General features: G+C 30.7%; 2 protein-coding genes across 5 annotated transcripts in view; one reads left to right on the forward strand and one right to left on the reverse strand.

The window, feature by feature from the left end:
• LOC135949986 (uncharacterized) overlaps positions 1 to 24,226 on the reverse strand; it is a 260,167-nt gene that overhangs the window by 157,991 nt on the left and 77,950 nt on the right. For 2 of the 4 annotated variants that reach the window (XR_010575922.1, XM_065499469.1), the window contains exon 1: positions 752 to 902. The exons of the other annotated variants lie outside the window; for them this stretch is intronic. The gene's annotated coding sequence lies outside the window, so the exon portion shown is untranslated. Of the gene's footprint in view, positions 1 to 751; positions 903 to 24,226 lie in introns of those variants that run through there. 4 annotated transcript variants of the gene reach the window in all.
• Tsp39D (Tetraspanin 39D) lies at positions 493 to 22,374 on the forward strand. Its single transcript, XM_065499470.1, has 5 exons — positions 493 to 628; positions 18,227 to 18,318; positions 18,396 to 18,755; positions 18,819 to 19,037; positions 22,129 to 22,374. Exons 2-5 carry the CDS (start codon positions 18,256 to 18,258, stop codon positions 22,192 to 22,194), a joined length of 708 nt encoding a protein of 235 aa, XP_065355542.1. The 5' UTR covers positions 493 to 628; positions 18,227 to 18,255; the 3' UTR covers positions 22,195 to 22,374.

Here is a 24,226-nt window from a genome sequence, read left to right on the forward strand (position 1 = left end):
AAAGAAAATTAATAGGTTGGAACCAAATAATCATCTGTGATGATTAACCGTTTTTCCGATCAAATACAAATATTCCCGGCGCATCTAGTGAAATTCTCATTGTGCTAGGCGTTAAAAATCCGCTAAATTGATAACATCTAATGGAGATAACTTTTTTATCTGTATGTTTTGGTCTTTTGGAACCAAAGTAAATTAATAAAGTAGCGACAGTACTACAACAAATACAACATTTACAAAAACCACAAGCAATTTTGTTTTTGGTTTAAGGTCTGAGCTGTCAAAGTTGCCTGTTGTTGTTTTTGCTTTTGGGCTTGTTGTATTTTTCGCCACAACAACCACAAGTGAATTGACAGTTCAGACCAAAGTAAAAAAAATAGTCAGCTGTTCTACTGAGTCTACTTTATTAATTTACTTTGTTTGGAACCTTTCTTTTTGTTTTCACTTCAATTCCATTCCATAACCAGACAACGAAGGTTTTCGACCGCGAGGAAATATATAAATAAAATATTTATAAATAAAAATTGCAACACGGAAAATAGAATTTGATTTGTTGTTGTGATTTGTTAACACGAATTCATAGATGAGCATTACGGGAATTGTGAGTGATTAAGCAAACAGTAAACAAAAGGTAAAAAATAGACAAATGAATTAAATAATAACAAAACTAAATACAATTTATTATACAAATAATTGCACCAAATGCAAATAATAAAGTTCACTTCTTAAAACTAATGGAAATGTATCTATCTACCTGTTTGCAAATTGGGGAGTTGGGGTTTATTTTGTATTAAATTTTCGATTGCGTTGTGTCGCGTTGGGGATAAAATGAAAAACTGTATTTTTCCCCCTTGTGTTTATGTGTTTTCTCTTTTATTTTTATTTATTTCTCTGTTGTGTGTTGTTATTTCTTGTTTTGCTAAAATAAAGAATTGCGATAGAAAAGGAACTAATAAAGATGACATGTTGCCATACTTTTTAATTGTGAGTGGAATGTGAAACAAAATTATAAAGTGTGTTGACTGATATTTTTGAATATTATTAACTCATTGAGAATATCGTAATGTTACGATCCAAGGCGAATCTAATCTAATTAGATTAACCGATCAATTTTGGTTGGTTAATTGTTCGAATAATTTAAAATCGATTTTCAAATAAAAAATAAACCGATTAATTTGTGACGATTAATATATTTGTATGTATAGTTTAAAGTTTAATTTTTTAAATTAGAATTAAATAAATAAACTCTAAACACACAAATTTTATTTTTTAAATGTTAAACATTCCTTTCTAGCAATAGTTTTTGAAGAATAGTACGGAGGACGATAAACGAGTCATTTATCACAACTTAACGAAACTATTAAAGTATTCAAATTCTAAAAAAGTCCAAAATGACTGCCATGGTATGATATAGGATTTTATAGGCTTAGAAAAAACTAAAAAAAAGAACTGAGAAATTGGATGTTCTTTATCTTGCCTTACTTTCGATTTCTCCAACATCTACAATCAGTGAGATAGTTTTTTCAAGTCAAGTTTTATTAAAACTAAAAAAATCGTTTAAAAAGATAGGTAGCATTTTAATTATATTCTTTTTTTAAAAGATAGTTTCAGAAGATCTCCCTAAAATCCTAAAAAAAATTTAAATCAATTTTCTGAAGACCCCTGATATCTTCGGTATCCAAGTCTTCAATAATTCTGTCAGACATGCTCTCGAGAAGTTTACTATTTAAAATCAGTCCACAAATGGCTGAGATATGAGGAAAAAATCAGGACAACCTCGATTTTTGACCTATTTTTGACCCATATCTGGATTACTAAATCATTAATATAGACAATATGGAATCTAATGATAGATATTTCAAAGACCTGTGCAACGACGTATATAAGACCATAGTAAGTTGGACCTACAATGGGTCAAAATCGGGAACAATATTTTTTAACCCGAATTTTTTTTTCACCAAAAAAAAATTAAAAAACAAAATTTTTTTTTTAATTTAAAATTAAAAAAATGTAAAAAAAAAATTGAAAATAACAATTCGAAAAAAAACTCAGCTTAACACGCCGGGATTTAACCAATGATTGTGTATCTCACTAGTAGATTAATTTTGTTAGCATTGTCATACTTTTCAGTCAAATCACATGTTTATTCCTTAAATTTTTTTTTTTGATTTTTTTTTCAACAAAACTGGAATTTCATTTTTTTTTTTTTAGACAGTCCATTTTGATACTTTTCATTTTCTTTTGTTTGACATTTTAGGGAAATTATAATTGAGAATATACTTTCTAATAATTGTACCTGGTTGATTCTGCCATGATATTAAATAATAACAATATTCTCAAAATATCCAAATTTTATACACATGAAGTCAAAATATGGGAAAAAGTATGAATTTATAGGAAAAATTACAAAAATATTAATTTATATGAAAATATGCAACAACAAATCGATGCTATTTTATTGTAATCCGCCTGATTCGAAAAAGTAATTGGACAACATTGATGTGTTTCTGGCTACAAACATACGCATGCATGAATGTCTATCCTAGCCCTGTTAATGAATAAACGATATTATATAAAATAAAATACACTCATGATTCATTCAAATCTACAACCGATAATAAAAATTTTTTTTTTACCAAGTTGAACATATTTGGTAACATTTAAATTATTTTTAATAAACAATTTAGCTATAATTATATCACTGCCATAAAGCTATGTATATAAAACAAGTAATAAAGTTGGTCAAGTTGGCATTTCTATATTGCTGTCTGAGAATACCTTTAATAAAGTTTATCATTCGAAATATCTAAACTTTTAGATGCATTTAAGCATTTGAACAAATTATTGTATGCAATATCTATACAATGTATAATTTATTGATGTCTGATCCCTGATCTAAATATATTCCACACATAAAACTAATGCTAAATAAGTGAACTTTTCAATTTGAAAAGGTCACATTTTCTTAAAATATAATTAAATTAAGCTACTTGAAATAATAAATTATTGTAATTTTGTATAGAATATGTGTGGATAATAAAAATACATCATCCTACATATCGTTACCTTAATATAGAAAAGCCCTAACTCGTAAATTTTTTTCAGTCGAGATTTTTTGGCTAAATATGATTATGTATAAGCGTACCATTTATGGAAATAAACTAAAATCTGGACTTACAAAAAAAAACTCTAGTTAGGGCCTTTCTATATTAAGGTAACGATATGTAGGCGGAATTAATATAAATAAATATGTATGTGTGTACATTTTTAAAACGATATCATTTTAATTATTTTATACATTTCGTCATATACACAGAAAAAACTGAAATATAAATACAATACGAAAATCACATTTTCAATTACTTTTTTTTATTAAAGTTCAACCAATGACAAAAATTGTTTATTCAATTACATATACGGACACCACTACGTGATAAAAGACCAAAAAAACAGACCCGTGTCCCCTAGTTTTGCCCAAAGTCATGCTCTTTTTTATGGGCCCCCAAAGATTTTGGGCCTCGGTGTAATTTTTGCAAGAAAATGATCATTTTCTCAGGCTCATATCTTGCAAACAGTTCGGAATTTTATTTTACTCTCTGAGGCAAAGTTGTAGCCTTTGTCATAAAGAACAAAAATTTTGAACATATAAAATAAAAAACTTAATTTTGTGTAAGCTGCCTAAAAGTATGCTTTAGTTTATAATAATTTAATAGTTTATGGCCCAAAACACTTAATTCCTTTAGTTTTTTCTTACTAACTTATATTGACTTACCTAAACGGTGTTAATAATCATTCCTAGGAAGTTCATATGTTCTAGAAAGTTGTTTATTGAGATCTTAGGTAAATTTTTGTAGTTAATTGTTTCCTCGAATTTTGAACGGTTTGCTACCTATGGACCTGAACAGGGGTCCATTGGTTTATGCATTCTAATAAAATAAATTTGTAATACAATAATTAAACAAATATCTACATTTTCAATAAAAAAAGGCTGTTATCTAATATTTTATAAAACGCAAAATGCATTTCAAATGAATGAAGCGGACCAGGCGAACTTCGCCTCGGCCCAATTTGAAGCCTTCAAACTAAATTTTTCATTTGGAAAGACATTAAGGAATAATTTCACACAAAAACCCGATTTTTGATTTTTCTAATTTTCTGACTTTTCCGGAATGATTTTTCAAAATTTTCTTCCGTAAAAACCTTCTCCTCGAAAATACGAACAACTGACAAAAATTTTTACAGAAATCGGCCCAGACTGTTTGTATGTACATATATGTATGTATATAGATTCTACATATTATGTAGGCTAAATTAATATCTTATATATAAATAGGCCACACGTTTTTTTGTGGTACACTTTTAAGTATGTTATTGTCCACCAATATTGATGAAACATATATGGTTTAAAAGGTTATTTTCTCTAGATTTGCAGAACATCATATTTTTTTAAATTCTTTCCATAAAAGTGGTAAAAAGCGTTTAAAAGTGGTCGAATTTCGGTCCTAGTATGTAAATAAATACATATGTTTGTTTACATTTTTAGAACGTTATCATTTTAATTATTTTATGCATTTCGTACATACAATTATAAATTTAGATAAGCAATCAATCGAAATATTAATTCAAGCCATAAATAACTTCAAATTAGTTATAGCAAATGGACAAGAACAAAAGCAAATATTTTTAACAGTTACCGTAAATATAGAAACAAAAATCTCAAACAAGATTATGCGTCATACTTCAATCAAAGAGTTAAATTCCGAAATAAAGTCTCGAATGCTGGATCTCTTGGGACATGAGTAAAGAGACAATTGTAACGATGTTGATCGCTTCTCAATAATATAGCACCAGTATAATGATCAACGTTAATCATTTTATAAGTTCCAAAACAATGAACTTATTACAACCGAATCTTTAAAAATAATTTGTTGCTGCCTAGACGATTTCTAATGGTATTACGGATACTCTTCATTGAAACATCCAGAAGGATTTTCAACGATATCGCATTGATATTCAATAATCTATAATATGTGCTCACAACTTTGATTTACTTGGATGATATTCAGCCTTATCATGTCAGGCGTAGGCGTTTTACGACAACGACAGTTTCGAACTAGATTAATGAAAAAGGTTGAATAATTTCTTTAATCTAGTACGAAACTGTCGTTGTAGTAAAACGACTACGCCTTACATGATAAGGCTGATTATTTTGTTCTTGTTAGGATTGGGACTATTAATATTATTGAAGCTTTCAGCAACCTCAATTTTATTTATGATTTGAGGAATCTGACTATTGATCTTATTTTTAGGAATTTATACATTCACCCTTATAGTGGTTGGTGTAAACGTTTAACGCATACGACAGTTTCGTGTACTAGATTAAAATTAAAATGCAAACTGTTTCATTAATCTAGTACGAAACTGTCGTAGGCGAAAACGTTTTCAACGATATCGCATTGATATTTCAACGATTTTCAACGATATCGCATTGATATTCAATAATCTATAATATGTGCTCACAACTTTGATTTACTTGGATGATATTCAGCCTTATCATGTCAGGCGTAGGCGTTTTACGACAACGACAGTTTCGAACTAGATTAATGAAACAGGTTGAATAATTTCTTTAATCTAGTACGAAACTGTCGTTGTAATAAAACGACTACGCCTTACATGATAAGGCTGATTATTTTGTTCTTGTTAGGATTGGGACTATTAATATTATTGAAGCTTTCAGCAACCTCAATTTTATTTATGATTTGAGGAATCTGACTATTGATCTTATTTTTAGGAATTTATACATTCACCCTTATAGTGGTTGGTGTAAACGTTTAACGCCTACGACAGTTTCGTGTACTAGATTAAAATTAAAATGCAAACTGTTTCATTAATCTAGTACGAAACTGTCGTAGGCGAAAACGTTTACACCAACCACGATATATCTATATGGATATCTATCATTAGATATCCATATTGTCTATATTAATGAATTCGTAATCCAGATATAGGTCAAAAATAGGTCAAAAATTAAGGTTGTCCTGGTTTTTTTTCCTTATATGTCAACCATTTGTGGAGCGATTTTCTCGATTTTAAATAGCAACCGAGCCAGAAGAATTCCGGAGATATTGATGTATGAATCGTGTATGTAAGTAATTTGGGGCTTCGGAAAGTTGATTTCATCAGACAGACACGGCTTAACCTAAGTGATGAGAATATATTAGTAATATTTGAATTGAAACTACTTAGGAAATAGTTTATGACATTTTGATTTTTTTAAATAAGATTAAGATTAAGACTGCGGCACAATATAAATAAATAACCTTTTCTAAATTCAACAGATTTCTAGTCAAATCAATTTTCCAACAAATAACGACAGACTGCTTTCACTATGATTTACATACATACATGTGACATCCCTTCTTACTAACTAACTAACTAATTATGTTTAAGGTGAAAGGTACAATCTACATGTTTATTATTAAGTTTCCCTTAAAATAGAAAGTACATTTTATTACTTCACAATTTTCCATTTCATTTGGGGGTTCATATGAAAATGTCATAGAAAATACTTACAACATTTTGTATTTCTTTTTAATTGCATTTTAAATTATCGATTGCGATAAATTGGGTCAAAACTAAATTGCCAATACGGGGTAGTAAGCCGTACATAAGTACAATATTATAAGAAATAAAAAAAAAATAATAATGCAACAATACTTGCCATGTACAAAATGCACAAATATGAGAATATTTAGAAGAGGGAATGAAATTCTTAGAAAAACTAAAACAAAGTTATTGACATGACTTGGCTGACTTTTCATGTCGCCCGTTGTGCCTTAGAATCTACATACAATAGGCTTTTAAGTACAAGCAAAGAACTTGGTCACCATGAAGTACTAAACCATTTTTAATTGTAATCTAGAACATTATACATGATATTCCAATATGCTAAATGAAATTAAAAATTTCAGTTTTAAATTAAAAAAATTCCAAATTACATTGAGATTTTTCTATATTTCACATTGAAATTCTCTATTCCAATAGGAATTTTCTCAATTTCAATTTTAAATTCTAAATTTTATTTGGAATTTTATCAACTTAAAATTAAAATTATTAATGAAATTTAGAATTTTCTCAATTTTAATTTGATATTCTAAAATGTATTTGGAATTTTCTCAGTTTAAATTTTAAATTCTCAATTGCAAAGAAAAACTCTGTAGCATGATAAAAATATAGAAGGTAGTTTCAATCCATGGTAGAACCAACCAGGTACAATTATTAGGGAGAGTTTTCAATATTTACCCCTACAACGTCAAATAACGCATTTACTCTAATCACTTTTTATTTTGTTTTCTCAATGTTTTGCACGTTATATTAAAACTAACACATATTTATTTGGAAAAAATTTTATTTGAATTGAATATTTTAGGAAAAAAAGTAAATACACAAAAATTTGTTTAATTATTTTTTTTTGTCTTAGACATTTCGTTTTGTTTTTTTCTAATTTTCTTTTGTTTGACGTTATAGGGAATGTATAATTGAGAACGTACTTTCTAATAATTGTACCTTGCTTGTTCTGCTATGGTTTCAATCAAAATTTTTTTTTTAAAATAAGGTTTTTTGAAGTTTCCTTTTTTTGTGAGCATTATAAAAAGCGTTGCCACACTCCAAAAAATGATTATGATTTTCGAGAATTTTTTTACAAAAAATGTGTAATTTAATTTATTATTTAAATAAAAATGTATTATGTTGTGTTGGGAGTTATTGATTCAATTCCTAACGTTCGATTACTTATTAAAACACGTTGACTATTTTTATATGTATGCATTTTCTTCATTTTTTTTATTACTATGTAAATATTTTATATCTTTTAAATGGAGGTTTAATTATAAGAGACAAGTAGCACACGGAAGAATGTAGTTTCAAGATCTAGCCGAGCACTCTCAGAAAATATAAAAAGTCTTTGAAATCGGATGGAAAACAAAAAGTGTCACGCGTTTAACAAATTTACATGTCGAAGGTGCCCTACTTTGGGTCCCATAGCGCCGCCATTGAAGTATTTGTGGGGTTCATTTTCAAATCTTAAACTCGAATATTCCTTGGGTACGCCGTTTAGAAATACGAGATTTATTTTCAAATAATTTCGATTCTACTCCAGTGTGCATAGTTAATGGATTATGATCGGTAATAATCGGTGATATATATCCCAAAATATGTTTACATAATAAATAGTATTTTGAAGTTACTTTGTGTTCATTGGGACAGCATTCATATCCAATCTCACACGCTTTGTTTTAACTGAAATATTACTTTTAACTAAATGGTCGGAGCACACCATTGGCTGTTTTGGCAAATCTTCTTCGCAAGCTTTACATATATCCATAAACTGTTGTTGTTGTTGGGTAAATATTTTTTCTATTTTTTAAATAATTTTCAAATTAATGAAAATTATGTATTCCCAAAGGGAAAATTTTAAATTGATATGGCATTACTATTTTAACGAAAACGTCAAAATCCTTATGCATGTCAGACGTAGAATTTTAAAAAATAAAGAGAGAATGAAACTACCTTCTATTTTTCTACTATGCTCTGTAGTGTTTACCCTATACCAAATAAGGAAATGGGTTTTATACAAAATAAATTGGTATCGACATCAATCATGTACCAAATACGAGTAGAAATCTTACATTACTTTGGAAATACTTTAAGTATCGGTAAAAAAATAGCACAATGCTAATTGTTATATTTGTGATAATTGAAATTTGTTCTTCTATAAACTGATATAAGGTATCACAAGGTCGTACTTGCCCTACTATACTTTCTTACTTGTTTTTATTATATGTTCTTTGTCTATTATTTTTTTTTTGTTTCAAATTTGAATAAATAATTAGACCAAATAGAGGCATACTAACCAACCAACTTTAATAATCGTATGTGTGCGTATGAAGAAGATTAAGGGAACTTATGCAGCTGATATAAAAAAAATATATTCTTCGTTGGATTTAATTCTTTAAATTTTATTGACCTAAATAATGTGTTGTTGTTTGATCTCTTTTCCACTCATTTAATAACAGACTTGATGTAATATTTTTGTAAAAAATAATTTGCCAATTATGTAAAATTAAAAATATTATTATTATATTTAATTGTGCCCTAGAAAATATGAAATATTTATGTGTTTAACACCCTTCATAAAATAAAAAGTCCATGGCCTAATAATAGAAAAAAAGTTACATATTTGCATATAATAAAGTGTTTACTCTTTAGCATTAACGAATTATATGTATAATCGTTCCTCTAATATGTCCTAGGAATATTTATCAGAACATTTAATGATGTTTGTTGTCAAGTCAAATTTGTTGGTGCTGATGCACTAAAAATGTTTTCAAAACTATTAAATAAGTCAAGGTGCTGCTATATTTTATTATTCATCTTCGATTTTATAATAAACCAGGCTATTCGATTTTTGTGCCACTTTAGCTGAGTATTAATATCAAAATTCCTATAATTATATCATGAAAATATTATCTGATGTATGTATGTATTAGGATGATTAGATATTTGGTCACAAGTTCTCTTATCATGTCATATTGTCACAATGGCCTAATATTTCACGACTCGGTAGCTCGGCTTAACCCACTCTTAGGCGTTTGGCGCAGGTCTCTGCTGTTTGGTTAACACAATAAACATAGCATATAGAGTAGTATTATTTTAGGACATTTTTTGTTTGAAATGCAATTACAACATTTTTAAACCATTGTGAAATATTAGGACATTATGACAATATTACAATATCCATACTGTGAAACATTTGCTGCAAAACATTTGAGTTTGTTGATGGAAGGGGAAATAGGAATGGAAAAGGGTACTCTGTTTCATGTACATGAATTTTTTGTTGATTACGTCATCCACATTTATTCGTTCTGTACAGAAATGTCAAAAACTGAAAAGTAAAAACTTCACTGTGTGGACACGAATGCAGTTGCAAAGGATAATTTAAAAATGTTTTGCAGTAAATATTTCACAGTGTGGACCGGGACTTATGACGATAACGTATTCTATATTAAACATTACCCGGTTCAAAATATTAAATCGCCGACCATTATGAGTCTCAGTATTAATGAAAAAACCGTTGGCTAGAGCAACGCTTGAGCTAAGAGTACCTATAGGTTATCTGTAGCACATTTTGAGGTTGTTCTTTGAGTGGTTCTGAGAGCTTCATATCTGTGAGCAGAAAGTTGAACGCTTTAACCTCATCTGCTTAACCGTTCTCCGATCCTGTGGGCCAGTTTTACCATTGCATCCCTACCTATAAAAACAGCTTGGATTGTTGAAGCTTCAAGCACTACAACATCTTCTGCGCTTCGATTGTCATTCGTGCACGTGGTCTCATCGGAATTTTCAGCAGAGATCACTTTAAGGCTTCCTTAAAGCAGTAATGCGCAGCCCATACCACAATTGTGGAAAATAAAATCACACGTATTCTTATGCTCTTACATTTTAGTAGTCGTTGTCCACTCATCGAGACAACTAGGAATACGCATGAGCACTGGTGTATGACTTTTTCTTTATTTTTTCAGTTTTTGTATTTGTGTATTTGTAGGTGCACTGAATAAAATAAAGAATTGAAAGTGTTGGTGAGAGTAAGTGTATTGGTGAGAGGATTTATTTTTGCGAACCTCTGCCTTAAAGTGATCTCGATTGAAGAGTTTTTTTGTTAGGTTTTGAGAGGGTAGTAGAGTACTCTGTCTGCAACTCATATTGCCTGAAATATCGACCAACGTCTCTTGACTGAATTCTAGAAGATCGTCATCAGATGTGAATCCGATCTCATCTTTGATTTTTGTAGTTTGATTTTCCCATATTTTGGTCTCACGAGTAGGCACATAATAGTTGATGTTGTTGTAACAGTCTTAACCACAGGTCTATGGGGCGCAAATTTGTAGACCTGGTGGGACAATTAAATAAATGTATTGTATCGTGAGGACTTTGATGACAGGCGGGGCAACGGTTTAAAGTGCCAGGAACGATACGTTCTCGGTAGCAGTTGAGGAAACTGCACCAACCGGCTCTTAATTGTGCTAATATAGTTCTTGTATGCCTTGGTAATTGTCTCTCACAATCCGATATCGCAGGGGGGTGTTCATTTAGGACTCTGTTGCATGTGTAGCCATTAATGGCTTCAGTAACCGCCGTTTGATGCAACAATTTCCGAGCACTTGCAATAGACAATCTGTCGACGTCCGATGGTATGACGTCTTGGATGTCGCTGCGAAAGTGTCGAAAGTCCATCCGGATGTGTCGGGGAAGAGGATCCTGCATCAGAATCTGATGGTTGGGGTGACGTTCCCACGACAATTGGATCTCCGTTCCGGAACGACCCGAATCATATTCGGCCAAAGATTGTCAACTCAGCGACAGCTGTACAAACCGAAAAAGCCCATAATAGTAGTCGATATCAGTAAGATCTAAAGCTCGCATTCTTTTGTATGTTTTCTTCCGTACCTGCTTTAAATGGATGACCAATTTTGTTTAACCATCAATGTCCAGTGTGGTAAAGTCAAAATATAATAGGAATCGGACGAAACACAAAAAAATGGAAAGCGTTAAAACTTGAATACTCCATATGGAATTTCATGTTAATTGGAACAGCTAGAAATGGCAGTTTTATTTCCAAAATATTTTGATTCAGCCCCAAAAAATAATGAAAGTTTGGCCGCCTCAGTTTCGAGCATAACAAGCGATGAAGTACATTTTCACCTTGATGGGTTTGGTAATTGTAACCCATCCACAATATGCCACTGTTTGATGCGGTCATGGGATATTTCGACAAAAGAGTGCGTAATTGCCAGCAAAACGATGGACTATCCTTCGAACATTATATGATTCAGTAAAAAAAATTCAAACAAATATATATTTAATTCAAATACTTAAACAGTTGACCAAACTTTAGAATATATTTACATCAAATTGCGATGAAACTTTAAACATTCATATGTACTTAGTAGAATTCTGAAGAAGAAAGTAGATTTTCTATTTAATTAGGGGATTCCAAAGTACTTTAAATGCGTAAAAAAGCATAGTTAAAATGTATTTTAAACAATCTACACCCACTTATTGCAATTAGCACAATTATGTAAATACCCAATAATTAATTGATATTTGCCCTTATTTAGTTAAGTTGGATTTATTTAAGTTAAATAATAAATTACATATGTTTACAAAATGTCAATTCAAATAAAATGATTACTTCATACTTCCACAATACAAAAACGATTCTGATTGATGGACATGAGTGTATGGAATGACTGACTGGCTGTAATACATGGTGTTTTATACTTTAATTGACATTTGTAACCTGTACTTCCTATTTATCACTTGCTTTTTATTATTTGGTCTTTTAAATGTTCATTTATGTTCAACAATTGGATTTGCAAAGTTCTAAATGCAGTTAAGTTTAAACAAGGTCTTTTTGCAAGTACAGTATGTGTCTTAAACAAAAGGTCTTCTAAACAGTGTATGTTAAATATTTTAAGGTTTTTAATATGCAGTCATGACACTGATTTCAAATATGAATTTATAGATTTAATGGATAGGAATTTCCTTGATTCGTTTCGGTGCGAAAATACTATTGTGAAAACTTTTGATCTGATTCTGAAAAAATATTGAATGTTTCTTAGGGAATTAAAGAGTTTTTAATATTTTAGTGTTTACATTTTTTCTTTTGACAATTTAAAAACTGTTCTCTTTACACATAAGCGGTATTCACTGTTAAGTCCGAATGGTCTAGCATCATTGCAAATGCAAAATTTTACCGTAATCCAATAACAAAATACACACAAAAACCTTTACAATTTTGCATTTGCAATGATGCAATACCATTCGCACTTAACAGTGAATACCGCTATACTTTTCTACTATGCCATTGCGTAGTCATTAAGGCTCAACCACATAAAATACTTTTACTACTTGGCAATGGCAACTGACAGCTACGCAATGGTGCAAAAACTATCTCATTCAGTGCGTTAGCAACTGTTTCACATTCATTTACCTACTTCTAAGATAAGAATTGCACCCGTCAGAAGCAGTTGAAGCGAAAGTATTGTGTGTGTTTAGGATTTTAGTCTGCCCAAAGTTTTTTTATTTTAGTTTGTGTTTTATAACATTTGAAAATGAATAAGTAGTAACCCACTAAAGTAAATTTCATTAGTATCTCTGTTTATGAATTAATATTTAGAATTCTATGAAATGGTTTTACAAATATGTACATTAGAGTTAATTGCAAACATTTGATTTGCGGGTATCATCATTTTTCTGAAGGTTTTTGCGTAAATAAAAATAATGGCGTCTTTTTCTTTGGAAAATTTTCACTCCTTGTGGTGGTTCAACGCTGTTTTTTTCCAAACTGTTTATTTCTGTTTTTGGAAAAAAAAATTTGGAATTGTTATTTTAAATTTTTTTTTTTGGTTTCTTAATTTTTTCCGGTTAAAAAATATTTTTTCCGATTTTGACCTATTGTATGTCCAACTTACTTGTCTTATATACGTCATTGCAAAGGTATTTGAAATATCTATCATTAGATATCCATATTGTCTATATTAATGACTTAGTAATCCAGATATAGGTCAAAAATCGAGGTTGTCCTGGTTTTTTCCTCATATCACAGCCATTTGTGGACCGATTTTGCTGATTTTAAATAGGAAACTTCTCGAAAACATGTCTGACAGAATTATTGAAGATTTGGTTCCCGAAGATATCGGACAGACTGACATGGCTTACTCGACTCCTCTATCTATAAGGAACCCCAATATATATACTTTATAGGATTGGAAATGAAAAATGTAGAAATTACAAACGGAATGACAAACTTATATATACCCTTCTCACAAAGGTGAAGGGTATAAAAAAAAACAATAACAAACCGTAACAAGAATGTGGATCAGTATGGCCAATTTAGAGTTTTTTTTAATGCTGAATGTTGTTGAATTTCAGAGACAGAAAGTAATTTTTATTTATGAAATTTTCAACTCAAACAAGTAAGAGCATAGAGAAAACACATAGAGCGGAAACTCTTCTGTCAAAGACCTAACTCAGTTGTCAAAAACCTAAGTGGTGAGAATGTATTAGTAAAAAAAACTATGTGAAAACAAAAACAACACTCGTATGTGTAACTTTTTTGAGTAATTTTTTTGTTTGAGTTTTTTTCGAGTTTCCGCTCTATGTTCTCTATGAGTAAGAGTATTATATTCGCCTGTGCCGAATCTTGTATACCCACCATCAATGTGTGAAAATAAAATATTTTTCTGATAAAGGGGTTATAATTATGGATCGATCCTCACAAAATTTGTTAGAAAGATTTAGGTTCATATAAAACTTGTTTTATATGTGCAATTTCATGATTTCATTTCATTTAATATAAGACAATTATGAATATTCAATTCATTTTCTGAGGGGGACTTTGTATGGTGACTAGGGACAACTGTTTCCCGATTTCAGCCATACTTTATAGTATAATTCATAGTATATACATAGTTAGAAATAATTTATGCAACATTTTATCAGGATTGCTGCATAATCAATATATTTATGAATGTTCAAACAGTATTCAAAAGGGACATTTGTATGGAGGCTAGGGGAATCATGGTTCAATATTGCATACAATCGGAAGATCATTTAAGTGGAGGTTCTAGAATTCTCTGAAGCTGTTCCAGTCTGCTTTTGCTTGATTTAAGGAATTCAGAAACGATTAAACAGTTAGTCATAAATAATTATACATAGAGACGAGAAACTCCGATTTGTCAAACAAAAATACAACAAATCATATGCCTGATACAAAAACAAAATACATTAAGTGTGTTCGCGTACTTTCCGGTGAAAATTATCCAGTAACTTTAATTTAGAGCCTATCTAAAAAAATATCCAAAAAAGTACGCTACAACTAATTGTAAAAATAAGTTGTATTTTATTATAAATCAATTTAAAACGTTTGTTTTGTGCTATTTTTCTTCTTTTCTTTACAAGACTTGTAAATTTTGTTAATTTGTATTCTCAATAATTCTTAATCTTACCATATGCTTACCAAGAGTATTATGACCAGTAGGCTGTTGTTTCTTACTATTCCTGATTTCATCCTATAAACGTTGTCTTTAACGCTGGAAGAATTCGGATAAGAGAGGAAAAATATCAAATTCCACAGCTTCCGGGGGTTGGTATTTGGTTATGCTGTTCAAAATACATATAATAGTTTCTAATACTATATTTAAAGAATACGTAAAATACTTCTAAAACTAAATATATGAACATCAAACATAAAAATTTTAGGATTTCAAAAATACTGAAAATTCCGTGTTTACGGGATTACTCGTTTTACTTTCGAGTACACAAACCTGTTTCAATGTACATAATTTTGCGATTTGGAAATCGCTCGTTTTTTAAATCACTCGATTTACAGAACAGGAACGATAGACACGACGATGAGTTACATGGTTGGCATTATGGGTCGATTAACTGTCTGATCACACAGTTTTACGGTTTAATCCAGTATAGTTACCGTAGTGACACCAATGCAAACAAGCACATGGCCATGGTGAGGTCAGGGATTTCGTTTAATTTCGCCGCGGACCAGAAGAATGGGGAGCTGTAATAACGGATGATGTTGTTCCACTAATTTAACAATTGTTGCTGTGGTTAGCAGGTCTTTATCGTGGGAATGCTTATGTATAATCTTGTAAAAGTGATCACATGCTCGCATACAAAACATTTTGGTGAATCATACCAATATGGTTTATTAAACGCTTATGTTTTCTCTAAAAACTCATAGTGTTCATTGACAATTTAAGTTAGATAGCTAGATACGTCCTAAAAGTTAATTAAACATTAGCTAATCTTGAATTCCTCCAAGTTACCACACTGGTGTCGTGCAAGAAGATGAGTATGAGTAACAGCATTTAAGTTTTATATTGTATTTATTTTGTTGTTACACTATTTATTTTTTAATGTACTCTACTTAGTATCGATGAGTTAATTCTCACATCAAACATACATTTATATTTGGGTTTTGTTTTTGCAAATAGTAGCAGTAGCAGTATATTGATTTATTATTGGCGGGTAAGTGATTCTCTTACTACACACTCCGCATATGAACGACTAACGGAAAAGAAAAGTAATGTCACATTCAATCAAACGTCATACTAACAGTCCTCTTTAGAGAAAAGGTGTGAGTGCAGTATGAAGTATTAATAATGCTCCAACAGGGTGATGCAATGAAATATGTTAAATTCTGTTCTTTTATAAATAATCCATTACTTTGTATAAATAACACTGTGCTCGAAATTGACACTTTTTTCTGTCAAGAAGGGCACCCAATGGGTTAAACTAATTCGGGTACGCTGAATTCAGTGGTACTAACCTTTCTTTTAGGTTTGCTCGTATATCGAGATATACCGTTATTTCTAAAATGGAGGAGGTAGCAGAACATAATATATTCGCGTAACTCTAAAACGATTTAGTTTCTTGAATAAACTGAAAAACCCGAAATTCCGCAATAAAATTACCTTTAAGCAAGGCTTAAAGGCTTAAAAAATTATTTTTTAGCTAAATTTAGAAATTTTTGGTTTTTAAAACGGCATTAAGAATTGGAAAATGCATATACGCTCTTAATTTTTTTACACATACTTATAGAAAACGAAGCCCTAATGATTAAAATCTGTCTACAACTTTTAATTTTATTCACAAAAGATAAGATACATAACTCGTAGTAATTAGCTACATTGTGCAGTGATTCTGTAAATTTTCTGTTTATTGTTGATTTTGAATCCATAAATTTGACTAGTGAAAAATATAAGATATATGTATATATTATATATCAATGTATAGGAAATTGTGTCTTCTTTTCAAAAATGTATACAATTTTTCAGAATTAAAAAATTTATAGAAGACTTTTTGTAAAAATATGGGAAAAATGTTAAAACGTTATTAGGGGATATTTGCTTTATCTTTTATTTATCAAATCAAAAGTTGTGGACAGATTTTAATCATTTAGAGCTCGTTTTCTTTGAAAACTTAGAAAAAATTAAGAGCGTATATGCATTTTCCAATTTTTCGTTCCGTTTTAAAAAACAAAAATTTCGAAATTTTGCTAAAAAATAAAACGAAACGACTGCGAAGATTAAAAACATGTTAAGACTTTCTTAAATGTAATTTTATTGTGGAATTTCGGTTTTTTCAGTTTATTCAAGAAACTAAACCGTTTTTGAGTTACGCGAATATATGTCCTCCTCCATTTTCGAAATAAAAAAAAGGTTAGCACCACTGAATTCAGTGTACTCGAATTAGCTTAACCCACCGGGTGCCCGCTTGACAGTATTTTCAACATATATTTTTAACGTAGCTACATATAATTTATTTTTAAATTTTAGCATTATTGGCAATTTAATTTTAGTTTTTTACCCCACTATGAAAATATTTCGTACTAAAATTATACAAAAAATATGTTTTGCTCGAGGAGACTTTTACATTTTTTTTAATAGTAGTGTAATCTAATTAGATTTATCAGAAGTATTTAATGATTATACGGAAACAATGAATACTAGAACTTCATGCTCTGTTTTGAAATCGACGCCTTTCTCAAATATCAATGATTGAGAAATCTTTGAAAGTGTTTTAATATAATTTATTTCTCAACAATCAGAGGCATTTTTCCTGCAATGTTCTGAAATATTTGAAGAGAGCTTTGAAATTACCAAAGTCATAATTTTCAAGAGCCTGACTTTGTGTTTGCTGGGTATGTACCTCTCTTACAAATACATTCTTAGAGTTAGGTTTCTTTGACACCTCAGTTAGGTTTTGAACTCAAATCTTCTTTAAGTGATGGATGATTTCAACTTACTTTTTGAAAAACACACACAATTTGGAACACTCTGTTCACACACACTTATCTAGATACAACAATACATTGTCATTACCTATTGTCATTTTATGAGCCACTTTTCTGTGGCATGCGTAAACAAATGTGTGCTTTTGGGGGAGTGTGTGAGCAAAGTGGATGAGGTTCTGTCTGCCTGCCCGCCCGACCGCTTATGTGTTTGGTTTCGTGGAGAGTATGTGGGTATTGAAGTGGTTTTAAAATTTAAATCTAAAGGCAACATTTATTCTTAATTTACTTGTTAATGAAGAGACACACAATTGTACTTTTGGCAATTAATACAAATTTATTTTTATTTTTTCACAGATTGAATTTAATATAGCAAAAAATACACAATGGCTTCAGGCGGTTTAACATGTGTAAAATATTTAACATTTATTTGCAATTTATTATTTGCCGTAAGTATTGAAAATTTGAAATTGTGTAAATCTTTAAATCTCACTAATATTCTTCCAATTTGAAATTATTATTATAGCTATCGGGCATATTAATCTTGGTGGTGGGTGCTATGGTTCAGTTCAACTATGCTCACTATTCGAATTTTGTCGGTGACCATATTTGGACCGCCCCCATAATACTAATGATTGTGGGTGCCGTCGTTGCCTTTATCTGTTTCTTGGGCTGTTGTGGTGCTTTAAAGGAAAACAGTTGCATGATTTTATCGTTTGCCATATTGGCCTTAGTTGTGTTCTTCTTTGAGATTGGTTTGGGTATAGCTGGCTATATCAAACATGCCGGTCTGCAACAGATAATGGAAGTGCAATTTAACAATACTATGAAATATTACAACGATCGAGAGGACTATCGTGATGGCTGGACTCTATTGCAAACTGAGGTGGGTTGTGAGTTGTATTATTGAGTTGTGTATTTTGATTGATGTTTTTTTACCGTTATATAGATGGATTGTTGCGGTACTTATGGACCTATTGATTGGGAAACTATTTTCCCAAATAAAACCATACCTTCATCATGTTGTCCCATCATTAATCTTAACGAAGCTGAAGTGTGCACTGTTGCTCATGCCAATTCTGCTGGTTGTTTGGACAAACTATTGCATCTTTTAGATTCAAATACTCTCGTTTTAGCTGGCGTAGTTTTAGCCGTGGCTGGTATTCAGGTAAATTGTTCTAAAATTACATCAATTTGATTTTATAATACATATAAATCATACGCCTAGAATTACAAAGAAGTGATTTCACAATTCCTCAGCAATTTAAGAAAAAGAGCATTCGAAATATTGCTTTATATGCATTATTCCCATAAACTTTGTTGCTTAAGTAATGTGTTTATTCCGTATTTAAGACATAATCATAATGAAATATAAAGTGATAACTAGCTTTGATTGGAAGGAATGCCATCATCATTTTCATATATTATGACTTTCCTACCACCCAAGTTATATGCACGACATCGATATCCGATATGGTTCATAAGATGAAATTTTATATCTCGAGTATCTAGATATTGCCGCATTATTAGAAGAACCCAGTTGATGGTCTGTAATGTTTATATTTCGCCTAACTCATTACCATCCTAACATGGGATATATTAATTGAACTCTGACAACCTAATATTTCAGATTTACAGATAATGCAAATATAGAATCGTACAAACGGTGAATTATTAAATTGTAAACACAATTTTCAATGACCTTTCAAGTCCCTTATAATGCCGAGAAAGTCATTGAAAAGGCAGGGGTGTTAGTACCCATCAGCACTTCCCTACCATGGACTAGAAAATTGTACGTATGATCTCGATGCTGAATCCCGGGAAAATCGAATGAATCGTACTGTTGGTTTCCCTGTAGCGAAAATACTCGAAGCTCTTCTTCTCCCCCATCTCCAGGACCACCTCAGTACGAATTCTAGAGGCCATGACATCCAGAAGTCCACAACGCTCAACAGTATGAAGAGATGGATAGGATTTTAGAGACAAATACTCAAAACCCCGTAGAGTTAAACATGGAATCCCTCAGGGTGGGTTTTATGCTGTGACGGTCCAGTCTGACATCAAATAACCTCCCAATACAATATTAATACAAAAGTTCTACCGGTTAGCTAACACATCGGAGGAGACTTCATGAAATGTTATCGGTGTAGTCATCCAAACTTCGACATCACAAAGTTGGGGGCTCCCTGGAGGTATGTCAGACAGGACCTACGTATGTACTACGTATTAATTCCATGGTGGAAGATACTGTATGAATGACGTACTACTACTGTATAGTAGATGATGTAAAGTATCTGCTGCATTAAATAAGGTTCGTTGTGGCATAACTGATGTCAGGATGGATCAATAGGCTGGACTCACATAAACCGTAAACTTAATCACATTGTGTGGTCAGGGTCCTAATAACACCCCACCATAGTTAACTGTCCAGCCAACCCTACATCACTACTTTTAATGGATTTATAGTTGAAGGAGCACTATTCAACCAAGCAGAACACCCAATACAAATAGTGTAAAATTTAATGATATTCATTGAAAACAAAAAGCTTATTTTAAAATAAGGAGATTGAATCTGCAAATATCACGACTTTTGCCCGGATCTGAGATTCGGGGCGTTAGGCAGCCTTTTTTTTGCACGACCTGACGAGCCTATTAAGGATGAACAATAGAAGGATAAATGCATTCGTTCATTCAATGTAATGTTTTGGTTAAGGACTTAATACGGTCTTAGGTTTACTGTAGATACGGATTTACCGGCCATGCGACTATTTTCGGATGTTTATCTAATATCCCTGTGAATATTGATTATTCTGTATCAATTTTGGGCCGGTTACCTTCTTCTAGAGACACATTTGATATCTACACAGATGGCTTCAAGTGTGCAACTAGGGTGGGTGAAGACTGTTATATTCCCCGATTTCGGCAGATTTCGTCCATTAAAAATACGGTAGGTACTACATTTTATTCGGTGCGAAAATCGGAATTTGTACTGTCATTAAACCAGCAATTAAATCATTATCTGGTGTTTAAATGACATCCAGATTGGTACATGAATGCCAGGTGTCTTTTATCGAGATGGCGAGGCTCTGATAGCGGTGAGATTAAACACTCCTTCAATAAAGTAGAAGTTGTCATGATTAAGATGAGGATGAAACTGTCGAAAACCTTCTCTGTTAGTCTGCGACAATGGGTAGTGCTTTTCTGCATGACTTTGCGGATCTATCGAGGGTGGATATTCGTTTATTAGTGTATCACGTTGGTTCAGCACCGAATCCCATACCGACATGTGAAGTACCTGAACATGATCATTTAGGGTATCACAAAGTGGCCAATTCAAATACCCAATTGAGCTTGTGTAACTGTCTGCTTTTATACCTTAATCTACAAGCACTGAAATCTTTCAACAATTTTTAATGCAATCTAACAATTTAAAGAAATTCTTACTGACAATGCTTTACGATCGATATTTTGTTAACATTGTTCTTACGGTTGCAGTTTTCCAAAACGTTCTGCTGCTAATATTTGGTATACACGTTCACCATGTCCATACAACATTTTAAATACTCTAGAAGTTTCAAATTCGCTTAGAGTTTTAAAGTTCATACTTTTAAATTTGTGGATGCAAAATACCAAAAGGTTGTTTTGTTGAAAATTCGTTAATTGTTAAAACAGGATATTCCTTGAAAATCGTCCTTGAATAAAGAATATCTCAAAAACTATATCTACCATTCTCTAAAGATATTCTTTAAATATGAACCATTGCAACATGTGAACAACATTAATTGATGGATTCAAAATCGCCCAGCCCAATCGCCAAAAGGTAGAGACCTGAAATTTGGACTATAGGTTCCCTTCTGTCAATGTAGATCCACTAAGAAATTCGACAGTTTATAGGGTAAAAACGGATAAATTCATTAACCTTATATCTTCTAAACTAATAGAGATACCAACAACATTTAAAATGTATCTTAATCTACATATTTAAACAGGTGTTTGGTATTTTTTTTTTTTTTTTGAAATTCGAAATTTCTATATTAATGAATCTAGAATCAAAAAATTAAACACATCAGTAGACTGAGTTATTATAGAATCCACAATAGTAAGTTTTTAATATTTTATAATAATGAAGCTAAAAGTATGAAATTAAGCATTGGTCTTCCCCACTATCTAATAATAAAAACATTGAATGTTAAAGCTATTAAAAATCATTAAATCTAAATCAATAAATCTAATTTCGCAACAAAATTAATTATTTCTAGGTTCTCACAATCATGTTTGCCTGCTGCCTTTACCGGTCATTTCGTCGGAGCTACCAGACAGTTTGAATTACGTAGTCAGGATCCTTTGTGTCGCATCTAAAGCTGGAGTCAACATATAAAATTGCTCAAGTCAGACTACACACACTCAATTTTTACAGGTTTTACAAAATAAAACTAACAAAAAACAAATTTGAAATAAATTTTTAAAGCATTTAAATGAAATAAACTAACAAAATAAAAACACAATTTCACTTACATAGACATAAAGAAAAAAAATGAAACCAAAAAACAAAAACTAACAAAAGTTCATCACTAATACACCCAACCATAAAAAAGTTTAAATGCATACATAGACACATTTGTACGTCCTTTGACGTTTGTACTTTGTATTTATGTATGAATTGACATGCCAAGACATTTTCATTACATTTCTCTTTTTAAACTATTTGTAATTGTAGTTATAATTTTTTTTTTGTTTTAGTACAAACCTATATTTTGTTTATCCTTTTTATATATCCTTTATTATATACTATAAATACATATTTGCTTATGTATATAAGCATACTTGTATAACCTTGCCCTACTTTCTTTATGGATGTTGTTACCCCACTTTTGACTGCCAAATGTTTGCTATCCATTATTTTTATTATTATTTTTTTTGAATTGTTTCGTCCTTACCACCCTGTGATATTCATCCTTATAAAGTATGTCGGTGTATTAAAACATTTTACTTGCTGTTGTTTGTTTTTGTATTTAAAAAGTTTTTTTTTACTATTTTTACTTAAATGAAAAGCACCCACTTACACTTAGAACAAATTAGTTGATTTAACTCTTCACGGTTTCTTATTTGCAATCAAATATACATAAATACATACTTATATTTATAGAGTTTAGATTTATTTCTTAATTTAAAAAATGATATTTTTAATAAGGCTAAGATCGGGGTTTTGACTTGAAGATTAGTGATTCAATTTAGTTTAATATAAGCGGCTAATATTGGAGGGTTTTAATCTTAGCAAAAACATTCTAAAGTAAAAACATTCTACAGCCGATGAAAGACTATTAACAAAATTTTGTATGAAAACAAACAGAAAATGAATTCTTCAAGATCTGGAAATGCGTTCATAACAAATTAATTTTGATAACAAATTTAAACATATTCTGACGTTGTGTATGACAGCACTACAAATATTATCTAGAACCAGATACCGAAAATAACAGGTTCACTTTCATTTCAATTCTCATTCGCAGCCATTTAAAAATAATTGTTTGTGATATATCAGTGAGAGAGTGATTTATTCGAGAATATTTTAGGTTTGGGGTTGAGAGAAACAGAAAAGAAACAAACACAAATAATCTGGATGAGTGATTTATAATTTATTTTTTTCGTAAAGGTCAGCTTATGACTTTTATTTGCGAACAAGAAAAATAAATCGCAAAAATGCATTTGATGCAAATCAACTCTTAAATATATAAAATTTATCAAAAGATTAAAACAATTTAAAAAAAATTTTTCATTTCTGTTACTCAGACTTCATTACTTCATACTTATCATATTATTTCCATAATTTGTTAAAAATGACTAACAATATATTATTGTATGTAAATAAAAGAGAAAGTAGCAGTTATTAAGAACAAGAATAAATGAATTGTTTATCTCACATTAAAAAACAACAAAAACGAATAAATGTCATACCAAACCATTTAAATAAAAATCATTTTATAACTGTTATTTTCAGTGATTTATTTTTATCACAAAAATATAAATCACAATTTGGGTTTTTTGGTATATGGACGAGTTATTTTCGATCACTGTCTAGAACCCAAATCAACAAAGATTCGCTGATCTGATCATCTTCAAGTCAAAAAAACACTGCTTTAAATACATAAATTCGGCATTTCATAAAATGAATATTTAATAAATAATTTAATATATGTTGAGCTGTTATCCACATAAATAGACTACGGTATTTTTCGCGAAATATGTTAATAATTGACAATTCATAATAATATTACCACACGTCTTGACGAGCTATCGTTTTGTGTGCACAAGACCAAAACATCGGTAGAATTACGAAACAAATTTGTTCATGTTCCT

Source organism: Calliphora vicina, chromosome 2 (assembly GCF_958450345.1).
Source record: "Calliphora vicina chromosome 2, idCalVici1.1, whole genome shotgun sequence".
Lineage (NCBI taxonomy): Eukaryota > Metazoa > Arthropoda > Insecta > Diptera > Calliphoridae > Calliphora > Calliphora vicina.

Excerpts from the sequence above, each read along its gene's own strand:
- Tsp39D (XM_065499470.1), top strand. The coding sequence starts at position 18,256 with ATGGCTTCAGGCGGTTTAACATGTGTAAAATATTTAACATTTATTTGC. Across the intron at positions 18,319-18,395 it reads TTTGCAATTTATTATTTGCC|CTATCGGGCATATTAATCTT; the intron begins GTAAGTATTGAA and ends TTATTATTATAG. Across the intron at positions 18,756-18,818 it reads GGACTCTATTGCAAACTGAG|ATGGATTGTTGCGGTACTTA; the intron begins GTGGGTTGTGAG and ends ACCGTTATATAG.